We start from the raw sequence: 19,089 nt of genomic DNA, 5'->3' as shown, positions 1-19,089 counted from the left end.
ACAACTCTGGTGAAGCCTGAAGGGGCCAATATGCCAGCATCAGCAGGGATTAGGCAGTGGGGTCAGGGGACAACCAAGGCAAGGCAAAGTCCATTCTCCTGTTATTGTTGGAAATTAGGAACATCACTCTTTGTAATAATAGTCTATCAAGGGTTTCAAATACTGGAACTATGTACTTCTGTTAGCTACAGTGCTCTCAGATAATAGTTGGACCATTGATTTTAATAAAGTGATTCAATGTTGTCACTCACTGCTCTACTAAGTGTACATATTTAATCCAACTGGTTTGGTATCTGTTGTCGACACTGATTTACACAAGTACACTGATAATACAGACCTTTCCATCTTTACAAAATGACTCAAGTTTATTTTTGAAATCTCTCCCAATTAGGTAACTTGTCCTGGGGTATTTTTGCCAGAAAGAGATGATATTTTTCTCAGTGTTTCTGTAATGAACCAAAATAAGGAGACCGGAGCACTTCCTGCTGTATTTCCCCTGTTGTTTCACGAAAAGATGAGATTTGAAAAGGTGAGAAATATTTCCTACTTTTATGTATTTCATTGGTTTTGTACCTCAAACATGTAGATGGTTTTCTTCATTTCTTATTATATGTAGCAAACATTGGTCTCACGTAATTGTGTGAAGTTATTATTTTTGTTGGATTGAAACAGTGATAATGTATCCGAAAGTCCTTTGCTGAGCCAACTTAAATTTTTATGGTAATGCAGTGGTTTAAAAAAAAAAAAAAAGTAATATTTCTTGATAGGCTCTGGAGGTTCATGGATGTATACTTGTCAGTTAGGAGATGCTAGAGTAAGGGCTTCACCTCCATATGTGTGTTAACAGACAACTGGATCCCATACTGCAACATCAAAATAAGTTGATCTACTGAAAGAAACATTTGTTCTTCTATAATATAAAAGCTGTAGTTAGATGTGGGGGTAAAAAGGTTTGATTTCCTAGTCCCTCCCCCAAATTATCTACTTTTATATTATGGGAGAAAACAATTTTATTTGAGAATAGCTTGGGAAAAGGCTTTTTTCTTAGCGCTCCAGTATGGGATCTGGTTTAAATAATTCAAATAACAGTATTTTAATATTCTACTAAAAACCTTAAAACCACACTAAGCTGGTATACCTTATTGTAGTAAAGCAAAATATCAAAGAAAAAATATACGGCAAATAAGAAATAAATGTTGTGCCTTCATTGTAAAAACACAAAATCTTATAAGTGTAGAACAGCTGAGCATTAACAAAAGTAATTTGACATGATATTTTATAACTTGGGAGTACATGCTGGACCTTGCCCAGTGCATTAACGCAACGCTGCATAGAAAGTGGTGGGACAACCATCAGGGCTTAGCTCAATAGCGCTAATGGAAGCTCTTACTTGGGAACTTTTGGCTTTTCATAGTAAGTAGTACAGAAAGGGAAGTACCCTTTAAGAAGTAAAGCTATTCTGAAATGGTATGACTCCTTTCAAAATGGGGTGCAACGGCTCTCCTTTTACCATAACCACTACGGTGAGCTGTAGTTGGTATGGTTCTATTTTCCATTGTTTATATTGTCATGAAACGCAATGCCATTTTTAGTTATACATAAGATAAAATAGATCATGATCTTTGGCAGCCTTTTCCAATGGATGGAGATTAAAGGACAACTGTCATCAAATTTTCACTTTATTGTTTTTAAAAATGTATTACATTTCAATGAAGCTTGATGATATATATTAAAAAAAAAAAAAAAAAAAAATATATATATATATATATATATATTGTTTGTTTGTTTGTTTGTTTGTTTTTTGAGACATTTTTCACTTTTTATTTAATTGCAGGTTTTTCGAAAAGCCACCGATCCTGCCGCAGTAGCACAACTTCTGGAAAGTATGTACAATTATAGATTATTAATGGCTTATGATTTGCTCACTAATGTAGTATCCTCACATGACTGAGTCTTGCAATACCTGTTATGTACTGTATAAAACACAGCAACGTTGTTAGGGCTATATTTAGAAATAATAATAAAAACAACATTTCATAAATCTGATTAGGAAAAGTATAACAGTATATTTAAGGTTGTGTTGACTATATTCAGATGGTTATTTTTAAGCCGCAAATTCTGTTACTCAAATTTATCTAAATCCAGAATATGTAAAACATAAGAAAATGGCTTTGAATCAAAAGAAGTTGGGTAGGATCCCGGACATCAAACTTACCTTAGTAAAATACATGTAATAAAAATTTTAGTGAATAACCCTGTTTGACTTATTTTGAAATGTTCGAAAAAATCCAGAATTTTGTCTGAAAATAAATGCATCAATTGACAAAATTCAGTTGGGATGAACCAAAATTATTTATTTTGGCGGATTTTGAAAACCATCTGTAACTTGTTATAATAATGTTTTCATGTGATGCTCTATTTTCTTTTAAAGGGACACTATAGTCACCAAAACAACTACAGCTTATTGAATTTGTTCTGGTGAGTAGAATCATCACCTTCAGGCTTTTTGCTGTAAACACTGTCTTTTCAGAGAAAATGCAGTGTTTACATTACAGCCTAGTGATAACTTCACTGGCCACTCCTCAGGTGGCTGCTAGAGCTGCTTCCTATCTCAGTCTTGCCTAGTGTGCACCACAACATATCAGTGTCTCCACCCTCTGCATGCAGACACTGAACATTTCTCATAGAGAGGCATTCATTCATTGGCTCAGACCACCACTTCTAATGATGTCAGCAAACAGTTTGCTATTCTGAGCCAGACAGGGGCAGAACCAGCAGCTTCAAGCTGGAATGCAAGTAAGATTTTACTATATTTAGGGAGGCAAGAGATGGTGACTTTAACACTATAGGCCCTACCCCCCTGGCCCTCTCTTTAATGGAGCACTATAGGGTCAGGAATACAGACAAATATTTCTAACCCTACGTTTAAAGGTTTATATTAAAGATTTAGCATTTATTGACTCCACAATTCAGTCCAATCCAGGCACAGCCAGGGCACACATTGTGTTGGAGGATAGAGAGAAACACTGGAGGAAATTTATAAAAGTGTTTGGTTCTGAAAAGTGGTGCAAACATGTTTAAAAAGGAGGAGTCAGGGGAGGATATGCCAATTGGTTCCACTGGTTTCCGTGGTCATTGTCTCACTATTACTATTTTGCAAATTTTTTTCACAAGACAATACTTAAATAAATTTATCTCATTGTTTCTGTTTCTCCACTTCTCTTTAAACTAACTGCTAGATACATAGGGCAGAGCTCATAAAAATGATAGCAGTAAATACATATATGTGGATTTTTACATTTAATTCATATTTTTAGACCTCATAAACACATATGTGTTAAATGAACCCTATAAGCACCTTAACCGCTTCATCTCATTGATGAGGTGTTGATGCCTGAAGTCCCCTGATCTATTACACTGTTCATTGTTTGAATGGATTAATATAGAATAGAAGGTTCCCAGGCTCCCACTGCCTGGCCCATGTCTTCTGATTGGGTTAATGGGGAAACACACTTAGCTTATCACTGTTACCCATTGCTGGTGTGGATTGGTATATTTAATGATGACCCTCTGGGGGATGGGGCAAAGCCATGTGGGCCCAAGGATCCTCATTCTGTGTTAAACAACTAAAAAATGTTTTATCACTGAACTGTGCAATGACTCCAGTGGTCTCCCGGCACCATAGCCAGGTCAATGAGATAAAGTGGTTATGATGCCTAGAGTGTCTCTTAATATAGGGGACGCTAAAAAAAAAATATTATCATTAAATCATTCAAAATAAAAGTTCCCCTTTAAGAAGGGGAAATAAATAACACATAACTGCAGTATAAAAGGGGATCTACAACACTATTTTAAAAAGAGTTTTATATATTAAACAAGTATATATTGTTGTTCTCAACTAACAAATGCATCATAACATCTTGTGATTCATTACAGAATATATGGCAAGATTTGAACTGGTACAGCTCAGAAACCCAGGTACATTTGACAAAGTTTTTGTTTTATTTCAAATTCTATCACCTGCCTAATGTCACTGTGATACATTGTCCCACTAATTTAATTCTGTGTAAATCAGTAATATATTGACCTTGGAACCGGGCTGGATTTACCCTCCTTGCTGCCCAAGGGCCAGTTTCCTCAATGTACACTGTGTGCAGAATTATTAGGCAAATGAGTATTTTGACCACATCATCCTCTTTATGCATGTTGTCTTACTCCAAGCTGTATAGGCTCGAAAGCCTACTACCAATTAAGCATATTAGGTGATGTGCATCTCTGTAATGAGAAGGGGTGTGGTCTAATGACATCAACACCCTATATCAGGTGTGCATAATTATTAGGCAACTTCCTTTCCTTTGGCAAAATGGGTCAAAAGAAGGACTTGACAGGCTCAGAAAAGTCAAAAATAGTGAGATATCTTGCAGAGGGATGCAGCACTCTTAAAATTGCAAAGCTTCTGAAGCGTGATCTTCGAACAATCAAGCGTTTCATTCAAAATAGTCAACAGGGTCGCAAGAAGCGTGTGGAGAAACCAAGGCGCAAAATAACTGCCCATGAACTGAGAAAAGTCAAGCGTGCAGCTGCCAAGATGCCACTTGCCACCAGTTTGGCCATATTTCAGAGCTGCAACATCACTGGAGTGCCCAAAAGCACAAGGTGTGCAATACTCAGAGACATGGCCAAGGTAAGAAAGGCTGAAAGACGACCACCACTGAACAAGACACACAAGCTGAAACGTCAAGACTGGGCCAAGAAATATCTCAAGACTGATTTTTCTAAGGTTTTATGGACTGATGAAATGAGAGTGAGTCTTGATGGGCCAGATGGATGGATTGGTAAAGGGCAGAGAGCCCCAGTCCAACTCAGACGCCAGCAAGGTGGAGGTGGAGTACTGGTTTGGGCTGGTATCATCAAAGATGAGCTTGTGGGGCCTTTTCGGGTTGAGGATGGAGTCAAGCTCAACTCCCAGTTTCTGGAAGACACCTTCTTCAAGCAGTGGTACAGGAAGAAGTCTGCATCCTTCTGCATGATTTTCATGCAGGACAATGCTCCATCACACGCGTCCAAGTACTCCACAGCGTGGCTGGCAAGAAAGGGTATAAAAGAAGAAAATCTAATGACATGGCCTCCTTGTTCACCTGATCTGAACCCCATTGAGAACCTGTGGTCCATCATCAAATGTGAGATTTACAAGGAGGGAAAACAGTACACCTCTCTGAACAGTGTCTGGGAGGCTGTGGTTGCTGCTGCACGCAATGTTGATGGTGAACAGATCAAAACACTGACAGAATCCATGGATGGCAGGCTTTTGAGTGTCCTTGCAAAGAAAGGTGGCTATATTGGTCACTGATTTGTTTTTGTTTTGTTTTTGAATGTCAAAAATGTATATTTGTGAATGTTGAGATGTTCTATTGGTTTCACTGGTAAAAATAAATAATTGAAATGGGTATATATTTGTTTTTTGTTAAGTTGCCTAATAATTATGCACAGTAATAGTCACCTGCACACACAGATATCCCCCTAAAATAGCTATAACTAAAAACAAACTAAAAACTACTTCCAAAAATATTCACTTTGATATTAATGAGTTTTTTGGGTTCATTGAGAACATGGTTGTTGTTCAATAATAAAATTAATCCTCAAAAATACAACTTGCCTAATAATTCTGCACTCCCTGTATGTGTGTGTATGTGTGTATATATATATATATATATATATATATAAAAATCGAAGGGATAGTCCACACTCTTGGTATTAATAAAATGTAACTTTTAATAATTACATTATAAAAAAACAATTGTGATGCTAAACAGAGTCAACATTTCAGTCCCCGTTCGGGACTTTCCTTAGGACAGCATAATATAAGATTATAAACAGTGATATTTATAAGAGGAATAAGTGATACAACTTACCCCAAGTGTGTATTGCCCGCGTTCACCTGTGTCAATTGGGCATGCATTCTGAACCTTCCCCGTGCTCTGTGATGACGTGGAGAAAAGGTTAGACTCCGATCAATGATGATGAAATATACAAAACATAAAATTGATCGGAGTCTAACCCCTTCTCCACCAATAGGACTTAAGGCATCTGATGTTTCCATGGTATCTCATATCCTTTGCCTCAACACGTATCCACGTCATCATAGGGCGTGGGGAAGATTCAGAATGCATGCACAATTGACACAGGTGAACGCAGGCGATATACACCTGAGGTAAGTTGTATTACTTATTCCTCTTATAAATATTACTGTTTTGTAATCTTATACTATGCTGTCCTGAGCAAAGTTCCGAACAGGTACTGAAACGTTGACTCTGTTTAGCATCACAATTGTTTTTTTATTATGTAAACATTAAAAGTTACGTTTTATTAAGACCGAGAGTACGGACCATCCCTTCAATTTTTGTATACATGTGACTACGGTCTGGCACCAGGCATTTACAACTTTATTGGAATCAGCCTGCATGCAGGGAAATATATATAATGCAACTTGTTAGGGGCATGATTGACTGGTAAATGTTATAAGGTGGGTGGTTGGGTGTTAAATGCTTGGAGAGGATGTGTATATGTGTGTGGAAGCTGCATGTGATGTTGCATGTTTACACAAGGAACATGTAGCAAAATATTTGTCAATTTTTCAATTATTTTATAACACTGAGAAACAAAAAACAGAAAAATAATTACAATTAAAATATGAAAATAAAAAGAGGAAAAGGGAAAAGGGTTGCTGTAGAGGGAAAATCCCACCAAGGATCACAAACTTTATAGAAAGAAGGCCAGATGTTATGCACTATGGCAGTTAATTGATCCATTCAGTGATTTCCGTCTACTTTAGCTCTGATCTCTCTGATCGAAGGGGCCAGTACTACCAGAAATGATGCCGCTATCTATGGGCTTAGGTAGCAAAAATAGTCAGGGATCCAAATTAAAAGGGAGTTAAATTACTTTTGTTTCTGTCCATGCAGCCTAAGCTACATCTCATTTTCAATCATGTGCTAACTCAAGTTAGAGGTTTTTTTTATCTCCTGATCTGTAAATTGAACATTAAAACAAACAGGAGACTCCTGCAGGGTCTAGCAGGCTATTACCAGGGCGGGAGATAAGAAATTCTAAATTAAACAGATGATGCAATATAAGAAGTTTAAACATTCAATTTCTCTTTAGAGGAAGCGTTTAGGAAGCTGTGTAAGTCACATGTAGGGAGGTGTGACTACATAAGCAAAGTGAATTAACTCCTAAATGACAGAGACTAAAGCAGTGAGACTGCAGGGACATGATCTATACACCAAAACTGCTTCATTAAGCTAGAGTTGTTTTTGTGCCTATAGTATTCATTTAACACTGTAGATTTAAGAGTGTTAATTATTTTTTGATAAAAGTTTATATGTCTAAATGGAAGAGTTTACAGTGTCCATATTTGGAAATTAATTATCTATGTTTTAATTTTTTTTATATTTTTGAAGGTATTTGTTAACGGTAAATTTATCATCTGACAATCCCACCCAGGGCCAATCCTAGGTGGGTGCAAAGAGGCAGATCAGCAAGCTGTGGAACACTTGGCTCTGCCCCTTCATGGTAGGTCCCGCCCCCTCGCAATTGGCGTCAGGCGGCAGAGCTGGAAGGAAATGTTTACAAGCTGACAAGCTGTTTTCCTTACGGTTCTGCCGCTCAACGCAGAATCTGAAGGGTTGAGTCTAACAAGAAAGGCCGGTACCTAATGTGAGGGGGAGGAGCGTAGCGCTGCACACCGTTCCAATTCATCTTTTAGCACCTATACAGGATTGTCCCTGATTCTACCACAGGGATAAGCAACCTTCGGCACTCCAGATTTTATGGACTACACCCCCCCAATGCTCTTACACCCATAATGCTGGCAAAGCATCATGGGAGGTGTAGTCCAAACCATCTAGAGTGCCGAAGGTTGCCTATGCCTGTTCTACCATATGTGTATTGTACAGTGCTTATAAAACACTTGCTGTACTAGGATTTACGAATCATCTGTAATTTATTATAAGTCAAGTACTACATATGTAGTAAATTAAAATGTAACTCTTATGTTATCCATTCCTTTTCTGGAAATTAAATAAAAGGGCATTTTATGCGCTATAACCTCTACAGATTAAATTAAACCTATAATTGAAAAATGTACTTACCTTAAATCGTTTCCATATACATTGAATTACCATATATAACTAAATCAAAAGATTTACTTACTTTTCCTACAGTTCAGCTCCGCTACTAGCTGTTCTCCACCTCTGTTATTCATTGATTTGCCTTGCTTTGGACAGATGCCCAGGCAGGGCAAAGGACAAATCTCATCAGTGACGTCGGCATGCTGGCTTCATTGTCAATGTGCCGGCTTTAGTGTCATGTCACTCCATTCATATACTCCATAGCTGGCGCTAGAAGCACTGGCTTGGCAGTTTTCATAGCGCCTGCAGCACATGGGTTTTACTCCTAATCTATAGAATTGCTAGCAAAACTGCTAGCACAATATATCGATAAAATCTTATGCTCAATCTAATTACCATAAATAGTTTGGGGCTTGACAAGTGCCCTTTAAAGAGGTGGCTGCAGTGCTAGGAGTCTGTGAAGTTGTTTCAAACCAATTAAACGTATCTTGACAAATTCTGGGGATTGTCTGCCACTCTATATCCACCCTCTCTACCTCTGACATCATAGTGAGGTATTTTACATTCTCATTTCCAATACAAGTCTTTGTACAGTGGACTGTATGCCGACGTCATGCAAGTGTGAGTGTTGCAATGTAGCAGGATTTGACTGTCGAATCGCTGCTCTACTTTCTGCACTGTTGAATTTCCTTGAACTCTTTTAGTTATAGATGATTCAGAGGTTCATAAAGGGCTACAGCAATTAATTGTGTTTAAATCCTGGTGTAGCACTTTCATTTACATATTATTATCGCATAATGACAAATGCCATACATACTCTTATCTATATGCAGAAATGCTTTGTACAATCTTCTTAATCACAACAATCTCAGAAAATAAGCAAACATATATTCAGTGCGTAATAAAAGATTCCTGAAAAGGAAAAACCCATTGTTTTCTTTAAAAAAAAAAAAAAAAAAATTCTTCATGTGAATGTGATTTCTGATCTTTGTCTGTAGGTGTTCAGAACATTTCTGATGTTGAGTGATGATAGATTTTATTTCATCAAAGGGGATTATAAATAGTAAAGGAAGCCATTCTGAACTAAACAATTAGTTCATCTGTGCTTAAAGCTTGACCAAAAACACTTCAAAGCTGCCCTGAAAGGTGCAATTGTTTATTTCTTCATCTGTGTGATAGCTACAGACACAGATTAAGAACATGATGTTCCTTCATGTGACATCTGGCAGCCATTGGCTCATTATCATATTCAAAAGCACCAGAGGCCGTGTAGTCATGTTTTACTGATCAAAAACAAACTAAGGCCACTTAAGAAGGATCAGAGAAACAACGTGACTGCATATGTTACCTGTTAGAGCCACATTCATTATTTCTGTGTGCTGTCAAAATCAGAAAGCAACAATTTTCTGTTTCAGAGGAGGTCACTGGCGTGTGTAGAGGAAATCTTTTGATACCTGTACATCTGTTGTATTGTCCAATTGCAGTTACCTACAAAAACAAATCCATTAAATTACATATTTGAAAAATAATTTCTATTGGTTTGAGTAATCGTCACATTCATTTCATTGGGCTTTGAACTTTTTTTTTTTTGGTTTGTTTGTCAATCACTTTTTTATTTGAGGCAATGTTGAAAAACATTACAGATAATATGGAGTTATAACAGGCATATGGAAGCTTTGCTTGGATCAAAACACGAGTAGTGCAAGATTAATAGAATATACTGATATAATCTCCCAACTAATACTGCCCCTTACTAGAAATTGGAAGTAAACAGGCTATCAGATCTGTGACTAAGTAGTTATCAACAAAGAGTATGCTAAAAGCTTCTATAGAAAAATCACAGCCAGAAGTTAAATAAAAAACATGCTAGTAAGTTAGAAGACAGGTTGCATGTCAAATAGTTTTACCACTGGGCATCCCAAGACAGAAAAGTGTTAACTAAGAAAAACAACAGAAAGTAGTACATCAGTCTCCCAGGGACCGTAGGTAGATTATTATGCACAATATGTACTGCGCTTTCGTGTGTAGTCAACCAATGCCACTGGTAGGCTTTTACAGAGAGGTCATCTCCATGTCAGGCCCATTTTCTTCTGCTTTGGAAATTTCCAAGAACGCTGAGTGCAAGTGAGGCCCGCTCCAGAAGAACTCCGCTTCTTCCGGCTTCGAGCCAAGGCCTCGAGCCCCTTGTCTGAAGATTCCCCTTCTCTTTGCGGCAGGATCACAGCTGGGAGCCCCTCTGGGATGTTCGGGCTGGGGGTCTGTCAGGATTCAACTCCTGACAGACCCCCAGCCCGCAGGAAGATCGAGGAGTCACTGCAACTGCATGGTTACCAGGTGTAGCAGGTAAGGTACGGTGGCATATGCGGCTGTGTATGCAGTGCCAGAATGCTTGGCAGATCTTATCAAATTTTGCTTTAAAGGCCACCCGCCATGTCAGTTTTTCCAGGCTTCTATTGTGCTATCGCGGCTCCTGTGCGACAGCCATGTTAGGCAGGGCCGGATTAAGAGCCCAGTGGGCCTGGTGCTGACAGTTATGATGGGCCTAATTACAGAATCTTATCGACCAAAAACACTAAAACAGTCATACCTCTCTAGCGTCATGTATCTGATGGAGATGGTGCTGGAGGGAAACTCAGGGGGTGCAGCTATAAGAAAACACATACTCTATGCTAATCTCTCTCTAATTTATGCTTTCATCTTTCAAGTAAATCAATAACCCCTAACAGCAGTGTCCAGTGAAGCAAGAAGTCAATGGGCGGGGTAAAAGGGTGGGCCACTGGTGCGAATCACGTAACCATACCTGCCAAAAGGGGAGAACATGCCCAAAAAGGGGGCATGTCTGTCCAAAGAATTTGAAGGACAGCCTGGCATGTATGCATGTCAGGTTGCCCGCAAATGATGCAGGCTGTCCAACCAAGGGCATACTATGCAGGCAGCACCCGGAGCTTGACATAAATGCATCAAATGATGTGCCTACTCCACGCTTTCTAAGGACTGTCCCCTAGCACTCGCTGGTCCACTTGTCTCCTTACCTTCTTACTAGCAGGCAGAAGTTCCTGGTATATAGTCTGACACAGAGAAAAGTTGTATGTAGTGAATGTAGAAGAAAGGGGACATGCCACAGTGTTAGAGAGACAAAAGTCTGCATTATCTAAACTAATTTTATTGTCAGCCAGTCCACACAAGTTTTGTTCCCATACATCCCTCTTAAGCTTCCAAACTTAAAGGGACACTATAGTCACCAGAACAACTACAGCTTATTGTATTTGTTCTGGTAAGTAGAATCATTCCATTCAGGCTTTTTGCAGTAAACACTGTCTTTTCAGAGAAAATAATTCCACTGGCCACTCATTAGATGGCTGCTATAGGTGCTTCCTGGGGCAGTACTGCCTAATGTGCAGCACTGCCATTCAGTGTCTCCACCCTCTGCATGCAGACACGGAACTTTCCTCATAGAGATGCATTTATTCAATTTAACTTTATGAGGAGATGCTGATTGGCCAGGGCTATGTTGGACTTGTGCTGGCTCTGCCCCTGATCTAACTAGTTGACAGTCTCAGCCAATCCTATGGGGAAGTATTGTAATTTGCTCAGACCACCACTTCTGATGATGTCAGCAGACAGTCAGTTCAGAGGCAGAGCCAGCAGCTGCAGACTTGAATACAAGTAATATTTTACTATATTTAGGGAGGGAAAAGGGGGCCAGGGTGGTGGTTTTAACATAATAGGGTCAGAAATACATGATTGTGTTCCTGACCCTATAGTGCTCCTTTAAGAAAGAGTATGCGAAGAGTAGTTAGGGTTGCCACCTTTCTTGGAAAAAATACCAGCCTTAGTCATTTGTATAATTAGTTATGCGTGACATCACATGATGTAAATCACATGGAGTGACATCAGAGAAAATTCTGTAAAATCACCAACAAACTACTCACAGTTTTGATTCTGCTGTATAGATGGATTGCTCCCAGTGTCTCCCTGTCTCCCAGTGTCTGTCTCACAAGTCACCCAATGTCTCAGTGTCCCTATGTATCACAGTGTCAGTGTCCCGATGTCGCCCAGTCCCCTAGTCTCCCAGTGTCTCAGTGTCCCCATTTCTCCAAGTGTCCCAATGTCTCAGTGTGTCCCCATGTCACTAGGATATTGGGGACACTGAGAGACACGGAGACACTGAGAGACATTGGGACACTGAGAGACATTGGGACACTGGGAGACATGGGGAAACTGGGAGACATGGGGACACTGAGACACTAGGGACACAGAGACAGGGACACAGAGACATGGGAACATAGACACTGGGAGACTAGGGGACACTGGCTGGGGGACAGACACTTGGGGACACTGGGATACATGGGGACAGTTGTGGACATAGACTGGGACACATGGGGACACTAGGCACACTGAGAGACATGGAACACAGACACTGGGAGACTTGGGGACACTGGGACACTAGGGACACTGGCTGGGGTACATGGGGACACTGGGACATAGTGTCTCCATGTCCCAATGTCTCAGTGCCTCCCAATGTCCCTATGTCTCACAGCATCCCCATGTGTATCAGCATCCCTATGTGTCTCAGCATCCCCATGTGTCTCAGTGTCCCCAAGTGTTTCAGTGTCCCCAGGTCTCCCAGTGTCTGTGTCCCCCAGTGTCCCCATATGTCCCCTAGTGTCTCAGTGTCCCCATATGTCCCCTAGTGGCTCAGTGTCCCCTAGTGTCTCAGTGTCCCCATGTGTCCCTGCTGCCTTTTCCCCCATCCCTCACTTACCTGAGCTGTAGAGCTGCTGTCTGGACTCTGCTGTGTTGCTGCTCCCCCACAAATCAGTAAGTAGTAGAGAGAGGCAGGGATATGCTGTAACTTCCTATCCCTGCCTCTCTCCACACACAGTGACCCCTACTGGCCGGTGCTGGTATTGCAGAGTAATCTCCATTTATTCTGCGAAAAATACCTGCATTTGTATTGCTGGTATTACTGCAATGCCGGCACGGCCAGGCAGCCTCAAATACCGGCTGTGCCAGTAAAATACCAGTCAGGTTGCAAACCTGAGTAGTGGGTAAAAAAAAATATATATTTTTTTTAAAATGGGCCTGGGCCTGGGCCTGTGCCTGGAGCTGCAGCTCCATCAGCCCCTATGTTAATCCGGCCCTGATGTTAGGAATGCCGCTTCGCCTTTGGCCCTGTAGGGTGTCGATTGGGCACAAAAGTGCCGAGTGTGGACCGGGATATCGACCACCGGTCCACCACCAGTAAAAAGTAGGGGAAGGGGGAAACAGGGCTGCAAGATCTCCACTGGCAGACTGAAGCCTATAGCCGACAGATCAGCCGCCTCTCCCAACTACCGGACCAACAGCCTCAGTAGGCTTCAAGGTTGAGCACAACATGTACCCGAAATCAGGCTGAATATGTGGTAGCTTAAGGTAAGGGTGGTTCCCGGTTAGTGTTGAGACGTATCTCATCAAATGTACCCTGGTGTTTTCACGATTTAAGTTAAAAAAAAGCTCTACCCAGAGAAGGATACGTCTGACCATCTTGGTTGTCAGCTTAGGCTGCTAATAAAGTGTAAGGAATGTGCTTGATTCTACTGAGAAATTTTGGTTGTCATATGTCTTTCTATAACTTTTAAATGGCTATCTAATTACTAAAACATAACCTCTAAAATCTCACTGAGGTGGGTCAATGGCAATTTGAGCCATGATGATGAATATATGTATTTAGAGACATGATGCAATTTGTACTTTCGGAGCACTTGATATCCTGCAGCGCAGGGGTATGTACAGACCTGTCAACTTACATGATTGGTATGTGACATACAAATTTCCCTCTGTTCTATAAATCAGGATTCTCCAAACTGGTCTTCAGATGTTGCTGAACTACAACTCCCATGATTCTTTGAGTGAAATAAAAAGTCAGAGAATCATGGGAGTTGTAGTTCAACATATGGAGGGCCAGAGTTTTGAGAATGGTTGTAGGAGTATGTATGTGCAATGTTCCTGCTTCAAACACGGCAGATGCTGAGTTATTATTAATTGTGTGCTGTGGGCAAATTGCACCCAAAGCACACGTGACTTAAGTAGCCCAGAACTCTATTTCAGGCTGTATAATGCCAATTATGTGTATATTTTGTCTGTCATTAGTACGCACAGCAAGCTGGTGACTGACGTGATAATCTTCTCCCTTGCAGGCAGAGTGTCTTCCTCCCTCCTACTGTGTGCACCCTCATGCCTCCCTCAATCGCACACAGGTTTTAATTTTTTTAAACTCTCCCTCCCTCTCATTACTCGTACCCTATGTACTCCTTTCCTAAACCGCCAAAACTGTCCAACCGCAAGCTTCTCTATGAGAAGCTTGTTATTGGACTGCGTGAGGCCCATGTGATGTCAGACGGAAACGTGGAAGTCAGCACCAGGATCTCTCCAGCTTATTCTGCAAATGTAGTGCCCAATAGGATGTTTTACAATGAGAAGGCCCCACCCTCCAAAGGGTTAACCCCTTAAGGACACATGACATGTGTGACATGTCATGATTCCATTTTATTCCAGAAGTTTGGTCCTTAAGGGGTTAGAGGGCGTTTAAGCTCCTATTTCAGCAGCACCCAGCGTTTAGACAGTGCTGACTGACTGTGCTGCTGGGCATCCTGCCATCTTAGCTTCACGGGCAGACACTTTGCCCTTTACGCTAACTGCATCTGAGACAAGCCTTGCCACAGTTTCTTTACACCTCTTACATTTTCCAATATCAGATAAATTTGGAAGGTCTGGCTTATTGAATATGCACAGCACTCCAATAAACAAGGTGACTAGAATTGACTAAGGCAGCTCAGTGACTTCCTGTTCTCTGTAGAACCTATTTATTTGTTTGAACTAATGTAGTTGACTGTATTGTAATGCATTAAAATTAAATCTGATGTGTTCTTTTCATTTCTACAGGGTTTTGACATTTTCAAATGTGGGTAATAGACATTGCTTTGTTGATATTGAATTCAGACATTAGATGGCAGTACACTCCAGATCTTGACATACCTCAATACCAAAAATAAAAACATGGGCTGTATGGTACAGTAGTTTATCAATACTGGTGAATTTTAAAGATATATTTGATTAAATTGTGAAGTAAAAAAATAAATAAATGAACAATAATGTTTCAGTTTATTTTATGCCAGTTTATCCCTGTTATAAACCTGTAAAATAAGGCTTCTTACACCTGGACTCCAGCACTAAGTGAAACTTCGCTAGCTGATTACCAAATCCCGTGTGGCATCACTGCTTCCTTCTCTAAGGTCCAACCAAATGGTTCTCATAGAATACCCATGCACGCTCTCTGTGCCGGAAGGGTACCAGTGGGGGTGGACAAAAAAAGGGAATTAAAAAAAACAAAACATAAGAAATATGAGAATCGGGAAAGGCTCAAATGAGAGAAGAAAGGGAGATTCAAGCATCCACAATTTACTGAACATATTCACTGCAAGGCTAAATATTTGTTATTGTTTTTCAGCTGGGGACATACTAGCAAGCTATGAAGAAAATAATCGAGACTTCCTGTTTCCTGAGCCCAAGCTGACACCTCCATACCCAGGAGTGGGCCGAGAGGTGCTAATGAAAACTGCCCATGGATTCCCAGTGAGTTGTTCTTCTCTTACCAAATTTTCTTTATATATATATATATATATATATATATATATATATATATATATATACACATACACATATATACACACACACACACATATATAAAATCCTTAGATTCTGATTGATATATATATATATATATATATATATATATATATCAAAATCCAAATAGGTTAATAGGTTGTAGTAGGGGAAAAATTGTGATTGGAAAACCCCTTCCACCTGAAGTCTGTGGATAGTTAATACAATGTAAAATAAAAATCTGCACACCAGTCAAGCCATAAGACTTGCTTTTCCCACGGAAATCACAAATCTGCAGTGATGTTACCACCGCAAAGGATTCTGGGTGGGCATATGCAAATTAGTTTAACAAAGAATCATATTTCTGCCTCATTCCATTTTAAACATGGATTCCTTTGAGTCTGTGTTTGTTGTATACAACAGCTTTGAAACACAACTTAGAAAAAGATGCAAAGCCAGTAAACCACTCATGGACCTCCCTTATCAGGTTTCCATCTGGAAGATTAGGCATTTGCCTAGCAACCAACCCATTTCAGAGCATCTCCTGACCTATGCTTTCTTGATTTGCCTCTGTTTGCCAGAGCAGATATCCCATTGTGCTCCTGTTTTTCCTTATATATATATATCCAATGCAGCACCTCTTTGTGATATAGAGATATTCAATAGTGAAGGTGTAACAGGAGCACTTTAGGCAGGTCCCCAGCTTGGGATACAGACCTGTACTGCAACGTCGTCCCTTCTCCACTGGCAGCACCACCATGATTATTCAGGGCAAGGTCTCGCCCTCCACCCGAGGCAGATATCACCTCTTCTTCTTGTAGGAGAGAATCAATTCTTCAGTGCTCCCAACATGTCTTTACAAAGACACTTTTGACTCACAGGCCCAAGTGATTAAGCTTTCAACACACAAGTCCACAGACTCTGTCACCATGCCCCTCCAAATAACAGAGACAATACTCAGGAGGGTAAGAATCAGAATATTTTATTTACTACAAGGACTAGCCCTAGCAATACATCATTCAGCTTACGGTGAGCCACACAAACTCAGATGCAAAAATATGTAAGATCTAGCTCAAACCATTTTCTTCTCAATAGTAATAGAGAAGGACTGGCAATCTCAAAGGCTTCCTGTTCGAAGGCACCGACAAAGCCCTGTGTGATATAATGCTAGAACTCTTCCTGTTCATTTCAGCTTATTGCCTAATTAAAGCAGCTATTGAAAGAGTATTCACTATAATGCATAACATTTTGATGACATTAACATGGCAAAATCCCTGAAAGCATTTAGGGATGTCATAGTCTGATTTTCAAATTACATTTCAGGGTTTGACAAATCAAAATCCATGAAATACACCATAGTATGAGAATAAATTTCAAATACAAATTCCACCAGCTGCAACCATGCTGTGACTGTGAGACTTGATAAGCTTGCAAAGATGTTATATTTTATAGGCAGGGAATTAGAATAAGTAATAGCCTGTAAGCATTGGAGCCAATTGATTAGATATGAATTGTTAGCAACAATGATTCAATTTTTAAAGGAACACTATAGTCACCTAAACAACTTTAGCTTAATAAAGCAGTTTTAGTGTATAAATCATGCCTCTCAGATTTTACTGCTCAATTCACTGCCATTTAGGAGTTAAATCACTTTGTTTCTGTTTATGCAGACCCTGCCACACCTTCCCTGGCTATGATTGACACAGCCTGCATGAAAAAAAAATGGATTCACTTTCAATCAGATGTAATTTACCTTAAACAATTTTATCTCTTGCTATGTAAATTGAACTTTAAACTCATACAGGAGGCTCTTGCAGGGTCTAGCAAGCTATTACCATAGCAGGGGATAAGATAATCTAAATTAAACAGAACATGCAATAAAGAAAGGATACACTTTAGATGGCTCTTTACAGGAAGTGTTTAGGAAGGCTGTGCAAGTCACATGCAGGGAGGTGTGACTAGGGTTCATAAACAAAGTGATTAAACTCCGAAATGGCAGAGAATTGAGCAGTGAGGCTGCAGGGTCATGTTCTATACACTATGCTTCATTAAGTTAAAGTTGTTTTGGTGACTATAGTGTCCCTTTAAATATATATGGCAGAAGCATAATCCATTCTATTGTGCTATAAATATTTCTCCTTTTCTACTTAGATAATAACAATAATAATAATGTCTAATCATGATGGCATAAGACCATTGGGCAGTGGTCATTCGTTCTTTGCTACTGTAATTCATTCCATGTGGTAGCATTGTTACCTTTCTAATTGTTCTCTTTTTCTGCCCATTGCCCAGATTGTATGTCCTTCAGTACACAGATATGTCACATTATTTACTGCACTCACTTACCCCCTTTCCCAGCTGTGCATGCAGCATGCAATCTAAATCCGGTTTTTGCAAGTGCTCATGAAGTTCAGATATGCCGCAGTTCAATATTATGTTTTGGTGGTTAACAAAATTAGATGCTTAATCGTTTGTATCTTGGCATATCTGAATTCTAATAGACAGACTTGAAACTTTCTTGTGATTTGCCTATCATGCTGTGGTTCCCTTACTGCCAAGTTCAGAACTCATGTTAAATTATACCAATTCATTGTGTACAGATCCGCTGTTTAACTCAATATTTTTGTGTGGTGTACACAAAATATAATAAAGTTTAGAAGAAAAAAATTGTTACAGTTTTTAAAAAAAATGTAATTTAAAAAGTTTCAAACCATATGTTTAAATAATTTGTAATGTAGTTCTGACAGAAATATGGTATTGAATATAGTTTTAATCTGTCAAGAACATATTTTTCACATGCATGTGTCCATTCAAATAACAGCATTTTAGAGGCCATCATCAGTTTAGGAATTAAAGGAACACTATAGGATCAGGAGCACAAATGTGTATTCCTGACCTTATAGTGTTATAAAACCTATATAAGTGGAGCCCCCCTCAGCCCGCTTAAATAGGGTTAAATCGTATCTTTTATATTGTCTTTATTCCTGCGCTGTGTGGGTCCACTGGTGCCAACCCTGGCCCCACTCCCCCACCTTGGCTGAGATCGTGAGAACTGATGATCACAACCAATCCAATGCTTTCCTATGGAAAGGCAGTGGATTGGTTGAGATGGTCAATTCTGATGTTCTCAGCCAAGGAGGCAGGGCAGGGGGAAGAAACAAAAGCAGCGCTGGCCAGTCAGCATCTCCTCATAGAGATGCATTGAATCATCTTTTTTGCAGAGCGTGGAAATGCTGAATGTCAGTGCTGCACATTGGACAGCACTGACACAGGAAGCACCTCAAGTGTTGTTTTCTAAGTGCTCCAGTTTTCATAA

At 39.8% G+C, this 19,089-nt stretch overlaps 1 protein-coding gene across 3 annotated transcripts in view; it reads left to right on the top strand.

The window, feature by feature from the left end:
* Positions 1-19,089, top strand: part of SPATA6L (spermatogenesis associated 6 like) — a 44,577-nt gene that overhangs the window by 1,304 nt on the left and 24,184 nt on the right. For 2 of the 3 annotated variants that reach the window (XM_063455092.1, XM_063455093.1), the window contains exons 3-6: positions 392-529; positions 1,835-1,883; positions 3,937-3,978; positions 15,619-15,743. In XM_063455092.1, the coding sequence (XP_063311162.1) occupies positions 392-529; positions 1,835-1,883; positions 3,937-3,978; positions 15,619-15,743 (354 nt within the window). The remainder of the gene's footprint in view (positions 1-391; positions 530-1,834; positions 1,884-3,936; positions 3,979-15,618; positions 15,744-19,089) is intronic. The other variant, XM_063455094.1, reaches the window with a different exon arrangement.

Source organism: Pelobates fuscus, chromosome 5, assembly GCF_036172605.1.
Source record: "Pelobates fuscus isolate aPelFus1 chromosome 5, aPelFus1.pri, whole genome shotgun sequence".
Classification (NCBI taxonomy): Eukaryota; Metazoa; Chordata; class Amphibia; order Anura; family Pelobatidae; genus Pelobates; species Pelobates fuscus.
Note: the sequence above shows the minus strand (reverse complement) of the source record. Positions and strands in the feature narration are given on the sequence as shown.